At 35.4% G+C, this 11305-nt stretch overlaps 1 protein-coding gene across 1 annotated transcript in view; it reads left to right on the forward strand.

Annotated features, from left to right (window-relative positions):
* Nucleotides 1-11305, forward strand: part of MMP16 (matrix metallopeptidase 16) — a 351037-nt gene that overhangs the window by 253611 nt on the left and 86121 nt on the right. The window contains exons 5-6 of the mRNA XM_007954910.2: nt 3166-3327; nt 5652-5863. Of these exons, the coding sequence (XP_007953101.1) occupies nt 3166-3327; nt 5652-5863 (374 nt within the window). The remainder of the gene's footprint in view (nt 1-3165; nt 3328-5651; nt 5864-11305) is intronic.

Here is an 11305-nt window from a genome sequence, read left to right on the forward strand (position 1 = left end):
GATACATCTTGAAACCTTCTTTGTGATAATGAATGCCACACAATTCCTCTTCAATTTGTCATTCCTGGCATAGTAGATTATATGGTTGTCTTATTCAAAATGGCCAAAACCAGTCCTTTTCAGCTCACTACTCAGTAAGATATGAAACTTTATGCATCCCATTTCATTTTTGACAACTCCCAAGTTTCCTAGATTCATACTTCATACATTCCATGTTCCAATTATTAATGGATGTTTGTAGCTATTTCTTCCATCTTTGAGTCACATCAACAAATAGAGGTCCCAAAAGCTTTACTCCACCCACATCATTAAGGTTGACTCTACTTTGAAGAGGAGGTTGTTTTTTGAGTGCCTTCTGACCTGAGGATCCCATCTTCCACCACTATATCAGATAGCATTTCAGGGCTGTTCATAAAGTTTTCCAGTGATATATCAATGTTTCACTGCTATTCATAAGGTTATCACTGGCCAGTTCTTTGAGAAGTGGATGCCCCTTTCCTTCTTCTGAGTCTGTCTTAGTCTGTAGGCTCTGCTTAAATGTGTCCACCCTGGGTGACCCGGCTCTATTGGAAATTCCAGCAGCATAAGCTCCAACCTCACAGAAACACATAAGCCACCACAGTACTGCAGACTGAGAGATGAGAGGTGGTCCAAAAGTTTAGTAGTTAACTAAAAGCAATATGTAGAACGAGAGAGTGAGTTTCTACCTATTCATCGAAGAATAGGGTACCAATTACAAGTTGCTGTTGAGTCGATGCCTGTTCATGGTGACTCTATATATCTCAGTAGAGCTGTTCTCTACAGGGATTTCAATAGCTGAATGTTTCAGAAGTAGATCATCAGGCTTTTCTTCTGAAGTGCCGCTCAGTGAACTCAGACCTCCAAACCTTTTGGTTACATCAAGCAGATAACCATTTGCCTCACCCAGTGGATGAGGTATTTTTTTTCTAGGAAAGAGGACCTGATACACAAGGAGAATGATTATGAAGATCAGGTTTTTTTTCTCTTCAAGAAAAAAAGGAAAGTATAATTCCTGTGAGGCCACGTTAGAAATTTCTGACCAAGAAGCAACATTTGTTTTGTAGAAAGAGGCCTGAAAGTGTCTATAGCTATTTTTTTTTTTTTTTTGAATTGGCAGTATATTTTTAGTATCTTCTGACAGTTTTGATGGTGACTCTTCATGGTAGAATGGATTATGCACTCTTGAGTCTTCAATTCTTGGTTTGATTGCCTTGATTTTCATTGGTCCTGTGATGGCTTGATAGATTTTTATTTTATAATTAGGTTTGCTCTCGGTGAAAATTTCCTTTCACTCTTAATCCATTGAAAGCATGCTCCAACCAAATTTGACCCATGTTTTCTGGGTGTGAGCATGCCCAGAAATCCACATATACCTGTCCTTCTAGAACTTAACACATTACCTGGGATGGGCAGTAAGCCCCATCAGTATCAGATTCATATTTCAAACCATGGTGTGTTTTTATTGTAAATCACAAATGTGCCCATTAGTGTTGGTATTAGATGTTCACATATTTAAAAAAAAAAAAAAAAAAAACAGCAAAAACAGGTCCTCCTCTGATTTGCTCCATCTCAGTGAATGGAATGTCATGGGGTTGTTGCAGGATTTATCTGACAAACTGCTTGTAAAATACTCCACATGCTCAAAGCAGAATCACTAGCTTTTTATAAGTGATGGTGTTATTTTACTCTAGATAACACATATTATATTATTTGTGTGTGTATCTTGATTTTCACTGTTCAGCAATTTTATTAGAGGAGAAAATAAGCTCTCTGAGAATAGAAATGGTATTTTCTCTTTCTTTTTAATTTGTTTCACTGGCATTTAGTCAGTTATTCTTCACCAGTTGGGTAGGCATCTGGAAGTATTAATCACATTACTCATTTTCCATGTTCTAATGTTATCTGGGTAGTCAGCTCTCCATCATTTCCATCTCCTCTGTGGCAGACTACTTCAGAGTGGAAAAAATGTTAAATATGCTCCTGGCTTAGGGTACAACATATAGACGTCTAAAGTGAATTATCATAACGCAGTATAAAAATGGTTGGGAAAATTTTTTTTTTTGAAAAATTATATTCAAGATGTTGCATGAAATCATTTGTATGCATAGCAAGAAATCCATGTAAAACTTTACATTTTATGATCAGTCATGTCAGACTTTTCACTTGAAAACATAACCCCCATAAATATAACAGTTGTAATTTTTGAATGCTCACATGGTTGAACCAAATTTTTAGAATTAACAAAGACAAATGTAAGACTGCCCTTTTTTTCTCATGAGTGTAGAGTTGTAATGATTCAGGACTAGATAACCTGTAGTGGTCATCAGCAGGGGTTTGATTGCACAAAGTCAATCACTTTGGTCAGTGTCTCTGCAGGGTTTGCCATATTCACTGAGCACATTGCATAGCAATGAAAGAAATGTTGTTATTTTCAATGAGAAACAGGAGCTCTGAAATAAATATATTTTGTTGAGATTACTTAAGGATTTATTAAAATTAATATTTATAAACTGAGATTACAACCTTAGTGAGACTGCTATCCTGTGGCTTTTATTTTATACTGCTGTTGAAATCAACTCAACAATAGTGGGTTTGGCTTGGGTTTTTGTCTATTACTATACTCTAGGCTAGTAGGAAATAAAAGTCTTAGTCTGGGAGTCAAAATAACCTGAATTCTAGTCACCACTCTAAATACAAATATTTGATACTCTTCACAAGAATTTTCACCTCTGTGCCTTAACTTACTCACCTATATTAAAGAAGGAATTTTACCTCTCTTCACTGAGGTGCTATTAGAATCATGTTGAATATGAAATTTACACCAGTTATATGCTGTGTATTAAGTGCTTAATAATTGGAATGCTTTTTCAACAGCAGACGTAGCAACTTCAGATGCTACTAGTTTTTATTCAATTTTTATACTATGTTCTTTCTTTACATTTTCTTCAGTGACTTTATCATCATCACTTTCTTTATTTTTAGCATGTATATTGATTTTGCCAGTAGGAATACCAATGATCAAATCACAGTGATAGTTGAAGTATAGTGTGCCATCTGTTTTTATTTGTTTTTGATAACCAAATTGTCCTTTTTCACTCTGTTGGATATTAGTTACAATATCGTCTTTTCTTCTTATTTACACAGGAAATGACTTATTTCTTGTAGCAGTTCATGAACTGGGACATGCTTTGGGATTGGAGCATTCCAATGACCCCACAGCCATCATGGCTCCATTTTACCAATACATGGAAACTGACAACTTCAAACTACCTAATGATGATTTGCAGGGCATCCAGAAGATATATGGTAGGTTACCACTGCCAACCTTGAAATCATTATGCTTTGTAAAACAATTCAGTAACAAAAGGACAAGTATTTTATTACCCTATTTATATGAAATACCTAGAATAGGCAAGTGTGTAGAAACCAAAGTTTATTAGTGGTTACCAGCATGGGTGGGAGGTTGGGCAAAAGGAGGATGATTTCTCAATGCTTATGGTAAACTAAGAATCTGTGAAGAGTAATGGTTAAATTTGGGCTTGGGAACAAAATGATGAACATAATATCATGGAACTGTATCCATGAAGACTGCTAAATATCAAATATTTTGTTGCATATATACCACAATAAAAAAGGAAAAATAAATCTGTTTGGTTAACCCTACAGTGAGGTCAACAATTCTGGTTTTTTCCTCTTTGAGACAGACGTTCTAAGTTTCTGTGAGAAGTGAAAACTGATAAAAATCTGGAGCATTTAAAAAATTATTCTATCAATAGAATTGTGTTGAAAAAAGTCCCAGACATCTTGATTTATAGGTTATGAGAAAGTTTTAAACCTGTAGTTACTGTAATGATCTGATCAACTTTAATATTTAAAACTCAGGTAAAATATGTAATCAGTTAATGTAACCAATAAAAACAGTGACAAATACAAGACTTTAATAAATGATACTAAGTCTTTGATATAAACTGACAGATTGGCTCTCAGTTTATGAGGTTTGATGTTAATCTAGTTTCTAGATAAATCACTTTCAAGTTTCAGAAGATACTCTTGTGTGATGGATATAACAAATTGACCTCAAAACCAGGAATTACTGACTCAGAGTAAAAATTCACAAATATGAGAGTGAAACCTAACAAATGCTAAGTTTATTAATACATTGTTCAAAATAAAGGCAATTTCTAGTGGAGTAGAATTGCTTTTATTTATGGAGTTCAGTCAATGAATATAAATTAAGGGAAAGGGGGAAAAGTACCATTTGTTATGCATATGAACTATAATCCTAACTCCCATAATATAACCATTGGCCTTTATAAAGACATTCATTTGACACATAATTATTAAGAATGTGACATTTGCAATTTACATATAGTGAATATGCTTTACTAAATTAATGAAGTGAAACTTTCATTTTTTATACCACAAAGACAAAAGAGTGTTATCTGTATTAATGAAGTGAAACTTTCATTTTTTATACCACAAAGACAAAAGAGTGTTATCTGTATATTAATATCAAGTATTCAGAGGATGTCATTTGCATTTTTTAAACAGCATAGTTTAAGTTAACTAATTTGTTTTACATTACTATTTTTTAAATTTAAATATCTCAGTGGCATGTATTTCTTCAGGGTTAAAATGAATTTTACAAAAAAGCAACTTCTGTGTTGCTGTTTATTTTGGGGATACCGAGAAAAGAGAAGTGTCTCGGACTCAACATAGTTCATATGTTGAATATGAAGGCATGCCATCCCATGACTTAGTGTGTGTCATCAGAAATTCTTCCTAAGTGGTTAACTGCAAGGAGGCTCTTTCTCATGACCTCATAAATTGTTAGTCTAGACTGAAGGTCTACAAAAGAATATTCTTCCCAAATTGAAATATTAAGTGTGAACAGATCTGTATTTTTGTTAAAAAAAAAAAAAAAATCTCTTGAGAAATAATGCTTAATATCTGTGCCAAATTACATGTAAACTTTGGCTTGATTTAGAAGCCTCTCTTTAGAAAGGCTTCTTCACATTAATATTTTACTGGTGATGTTTTAATCAATAGATGCTTTAGATTCAGGTATTCACATGAAACACCCTTCCAGAAATTTGTCAAAACATTTCATTAGAAAACAAGAGTGAAAGTCAAGAAAAGGTTATAAAATGTAGTTAGAAACATAGGATAGAATGAACTTTGATTAGTTAATATTTATCTTAGAAATATTTGCATAGAGTCATTGTCTATTGAAATCCAAGATTAGCTGTGGTTGAGATTTATGTGCATGGTTCCAGGATTCATTTTCGTTTATTTATTATTTATACACACCACCTACTTCCAAAAAAGATTTGAAAGCAGCTCTCTCTGTAAGGACTGTGGTGAAGATATAAAAATATCATTAAAAATTAACAAAGAAAGCCTAGTTATTTGGATCCAGAATTTAGCATGTTAAGGACAACTTCAGATAGACTGTGGAATAGTTTGTTTGGGCAAGATGGGTTTGTTTTTTCACAAAATATATGATCTTAAAGACCTCTTAGCTCACTTAGTCTGTGTCCTCCACTGATGAATGATCGTCCTCTGTAGAATATTTTCCAGCACTATTCCAGTTTTAAGTGAGCCAAGCACTGTCCTCATATTTTCAAAAGGTCCACCTGACAAGATTCCTCCACCTACAAGACCTCTACCAACAGTGCCCCCACATCGCTCTATTCCTCCGGCTGACCCAAGGAAGAACGACAGGCCAAAACCTCCCCGGCCTCCTACTGGCAGACCTTCTTATCCTGGAGCCAAACCCAACATCTGTGATGGGAACTTTAACACTCTAGCTATTCTTCGCCGTGAGATGTTTGTTTTCAAGGTAGGAGGCTATGATTTTTTTTTGGTGATGATAGATCAAGTGTCTACTGTGTCACTTTAAAAAACAAGTTCTCATTCAGTCTAACACTACCTTCCCAGCTCTTACAGTTAGAAGTTTCAAAAAAAGCATCTTAAAAAATAAATGTACAAATGGGCTTAAATGTCTAGCAGAAGATTGCTGTACCATACTATTTTGGGAATGCATTTATGTCAGCAAAAGCTAAAATGCCTCGAAATGTGAGGGTAAGAAAATGCTGCATGTTATGAAGAGATAAAAAAAAGCATAATTTCAGTCATGAATAGCAACTAATAGGATGATTTGCTTGGGAGTTTAGACACTTCTAGGCCTACTGAAGTTATTGCATCTGGTTCATACATCTTTTAAGAGATCCCTATAATTTCACTTGACAGTTAAAGTGTTTTTTTTTTTTTTTTTAAAGGAGGGATATTGATAATTTTGCTTGAGATCTACTGATAGTCATTTGGGTCAAATCTCCTGTATGACATAATCATTTTGACATTACATTATTTCCAAGTGTGTTGTTGTTGTTTTCTTTAGTGAGGCATTCATATCTATCTATTAAAAAAAAAAAAAAGATGGAAACTAAAAGTAGGCACACACATGTAGTCATCAATTTTTCTGAAGATGCTATGGTAATTTTATGTTTTGCTGCTAAATGTGCTTCTCAATGTCATTATATTCTTAGATAATAACAATAATAACCAGTGTATCGATAAGTTACATAATACTGAAAGTGAATATAGTGCAATACTTAAAAATAATTTTCTACTCTCAATATTTGTGATCTCATCTGAAAGATTTATGAAGAATCTAAGTTTATATATTGGCATTAGAGTATTAAAATAACCACATGAACCACTCTCATCCATTTAAAAATAAAATAATGTGCTCTCATTTATATTGAACATGAATCAATAAATAATGAAATATTGTCCAACTTATACAGAATGCCCTGCCTACCAGAGGCATTCTATATATAGATTTCATATAATTTTTAATAGACAAAGTATTCTATTTACTTTATTGGAAAATAGGATCTAGATTTAATATATGAGCAAAAGCATCATACTTTCCAGGAAAGATCAATGTTTTTGTTCAAACACATGAATAGATTTTTTAATTATAAAAATGCCCAACAATGCTTAGTTAGATATATCACCCATTCAGTTTTCAAGTAGATTAATAAATTTAGACTCAAAGAGTGAAGAAAAAGTGTACTTAAATATGTATGTATGTATGTGCATATATATATATAAATATATATATATATATATATATATATATATATATATATGCACACACACAGTCATTGTGGCTAACCCCACAGTTGAAATGAAAACAAAATAGAGTCATTTGTTCTACATGACACAAGATGATAGCTGAAGGATTTTCTTTTCTTTCTTTGACTGACTTGCAACCTCACCACTTTGTATCTTGTTTCCACTGAAATGTAAACCTTATCTTCTTACTGTGTGTCTTTTAGGCTATGCTGTCTACCAAAAAACAAAAGAAAAGGAAAAAAAAAAAAAATTCACTGCCATCAAGTCGATTTTGACTCATAGCGACCCCTTCTTGGGTTTCCGAGGTCATATCTCTACAGAAGTAGGTTGCCCAGTCTTCCTTCTGAGTGGCTGGTAGGTTTGAACTGCCAGCCTTCTGGTTAGCAGTCAAATGCCTTAGGCACTACTCCACCAAAACTCTTATAAACACAACTACTGCCGTGGAGTCGGATCCGACTCACAGTGATCCCTCCTTGGGTTTCCGAGGCGGTATCTCCATGGAAGTAGATTGCCCCATCTTCCTTCCAAGGAGTGGTTTGTGGGTTTGAACCTCCAGGTTTCTGGTTAGCAGCCTCAGGTTCTATGCCACCAGAGCTCCCATGCTCTCTAGAAGAGATAAACCAATGAAAGGTGTATATAAAAATATACACAGAGAGATTTATTTCAAGAAAATAGCTGACATTATTGTGGAGGCTGGCAAGTCTCAAATCCTGTGGGTTAGGTAGCAAGCTGGTGGCTTCTCCTGACTCACATGGCTGTACAGGCAGGCAGACTAAAAATCTGCAGTCAGGTGGCAGGCTGCTGGCTCATAGGGTTGTGAAAGCTGCCAAATCCAAAATCTATAGGTCAGGTATCAGTCTGCTTACTCACATCCCAAGAACCAGCTGAGGGTTAGAGGATGATGAGTTGGATACGGGATCAAGGGAGGGCAAACTTTGCCGGAGCATCCATATATTGGCTGAAAGCCACACACCAGGGAAACTCCTTTTTCAACTGACCGGCTGCTCATATCCAATCACAAAATGGAAGATGATTATATAATGTCTACCGAATGACTGAGAATCATGGCCTAGCAAAGTTAACATGTAATCTTAAGCATCACATTAAAGAAATATACAATATAATTTTACATTTACCCTAGGTCTATTCTTTTTCATTTATCTTGTCTAATTAGATTGCTTTCCTCATATGAAAGAGGTATCTGAGTATATAGTGATCAGTTTCACCAACTTCTTTTCTCTCCACATTGTGGGAGCTAGGTAAATGCTATTGAAGGGCAAAATGAAGTCCTGTGGTAACAGGTTCCTGCATAAGGAATGGATAAAAATTGCACAGACCAACTTTCAAATAAAATGCAAAATTCATTGTTTTCAATATCCAAACAAGTGTATTAAAAACACTAATGAAATCTGCTCCTTTAAACTTCTCTGTTATCATGGTTAATTAAAAAAAAAACTCTCTACAGGATAGAGTTCTTAAAGTCTGTCCATATTTATTTTCTTTTTCCATTAGTTTCTGTTCTTTGGCTAAGAATAAGTCTTCTTGAAGATAAGATGTTTTGATAGGCATTGTCTACATCTTAATTGACACTTGCCTATTGGAAGCTAAGTCACATAACATCATAATTTCTATACCTATCTCATCTTTCATATAATGAATATTAATACCCAGCATAATTTGCAAGAACCAAAAAGGCGTGAATAGAAGATAGCATCCCAATCCTCATAGTTCATACTCCAGGAGTGAGTACAGACAAGAATATACAGCAGGAAAAGCTACAAGAGTGAGACAAAAAGAAAGAATGGAGTCAATTTGAATAGATCAAGAAAACTTGTACTGAATTTTGAGAGAGTAATATTCTAGGCTCACTACCATTGAGTTGATTCTGACTCATAGTGACCATTTTTGGGTTTCCAAGGTGGTAAGTCTTTATGGAAGTACATTGCTCAGTCTTCCTTCCATGGGGTGGCTGGTGTGTTTGAACCATCAGCCTTCTGGATAGAAGTCAAGTGCCTTAGGCACTACAACACCAGAGTTCCTAGACACATGGACTTTGACAGATGGAGTACACAGAAATAAGATTGACTACATCTGTGGAAAGAGACAATGGAAAGCTCAATATCTTCAACAAAAGCAAACCCAGGAGCTCACTATAGAACAGACCATCAACTGCTCATATGCAAATTCAAGTTGAAGCTGAAGACAATTAAAATAAGTCCACAAGAGCCAAAATATGACCTTGATTATATCCCTCCTGAATTTAGAGACTATCTAAAGAATAGATATGATGCATTGAGCAGCAGTGACCAAAAACCAGAGGAATTGTAGGATGACATCAAGAACATCATCCATGGAGAGAGCAAAAGTTAATTTAAAAGACAGAGAAGGAAGAAAGGACCAAAATGGATGTCACAAGAGACTCTGAAACTTGACCCTGAATGGAGAGTAGCTGAAGCAAATGAAAGGAATCACAAGATAAAAGAGCTGAATGGAAGATTTCAAAGAGCAGATCAAGAAGACAAAGTCAATTATTATAATGAAATGTGAAGAGACCTGGAGTTAGAAAAACAAAAGGGAAGTACATGCTCAGCATTTCTCAAGCTTAAAGAATTGAAGAAAAAGTTCAAGCCTCAAATTGCAATGTTGAAAGGTTCCATGGGCAATATGTTAAATGATGCAGGAAACATCAAAAGAAGATGGAAGGATTACGCAGTCATTGTACCAAAAAGAATTGATTGATGTTCATCCATTTCAGGAGGTGGCATATGATCAAAAACCAATGGTATTGAAGGAAGAAAACAAAGTTGCACTGAAGGAATTGGCAAAAAACAAGGTTCCAGGTATTAATAGAATACACATTGAGATGTTTCAACAAAGAGATGCCATGCTGGAGGCACTCACTTAGCTATACCAAGATATTTGGAAGATAGCTACCTGGCCAACTGACTGGAAGAGATCCATATTTGTACCAATTCCAAAGAAAGGTGATCCCACAGAATGTGGAAATTATCACACAATATCATATGCAAGTAAAACCTCATTGAACATAATTCAAAATGGTTACAGCAGTATATTGACAGAGAACTTCCAGAAATGCAACCTGGCTTTAGAAGAGGACATGAAGCAAGGGATATCATAGCTGATGTCAGATCGGTCTTGGCTGAAAGAAAGAATACCATAAAGATGTTTACTTGTGTCTTATTGACTATGCAAAAACATTTGATTGTGTAGACCATAACAAATTATGGATAACATTGAGAAGAATGGAACATTCCAGAACACATAATTGTGCTCATGAGGAAACTACACATAGACCAGGAGGCTGTAGTTCAAACAGAACAAGGGGATAATGCATGGTTTAAAATCAGGGAGGGAGTGTGCCAGGGTTGTGTCTTTTCACCACACTTATACAGTCTGTATGCTGAGCAAGTGTGCCATGAAGAAGAACATGGCATCAGAATTGGAGGAAGACTCACTAACAGTCTGTGATATGCAGCTGACACAACTTTGCTTGCTGAAAGTGAAGAAGAGTTGAAGCACTTACTGATGGAGATTAAAGACTACAGTCTGCAGTATGGGTTACATCTCAACATAAAGAAAATGAAAATCCTCATAACTGCACAATAAGCAGCATCACAATAAATGGAGAAAAGATTGAAGTTGTCAAAGACTTTATATTACTTGGTTCCATAATCGGCACCAATGGAAGCAGCAGTCAAGACATCAGATGATGCATTGCACTGGTCATATCTGATGCCAAAGACCACGTTAAAGTGCTGAAGAGCAAAGGTGTCTCCTTGAAGACTATGATGCGCCTAATCCAAGCCACAGTATTTTCAGTTGCCTCATATGCGTGATCTCTTCCTGTCAGTTGGCCAGGTAGTTGTCTTCCAAATCTCTTGGCATAACTGAGTGAATGTCTCCAGTGCGGCATCCATTTGTTGAAATGTCTCAATGGGTATCCCGTCATTTCCCGGAGCTTTGTTCTTCACTAATTCCTTCATTGCATCTTTGACTTCCTCCTTCAATACCATTGGTTCTAGATCATATGCCACCTCCTGAAATGGATGAAGATCAACCAGTTCTTTTTGGTACAATGACTCTGTGTATTCTTTCCATCTTCTTTTGATGTTTCCTGCAT

This window comes from Orycteropus afer, unplaced genomic scaffold, assembly GCF_000298275.1.
Source record: "Orycteropus afer afer isolate SDZICR_OR568_19922 unplaced genomic scaffold, OryAfe1.0 scaffold00479, whole genome shotgun sequence".
In the NCBI taxonomy this organism is placed as follows: Eukaryota; Metazoa; Chordata; class Mammalia; order Tubulidentata; family Orycteropodidae; genus Orycteropus; species Orycteropus afer.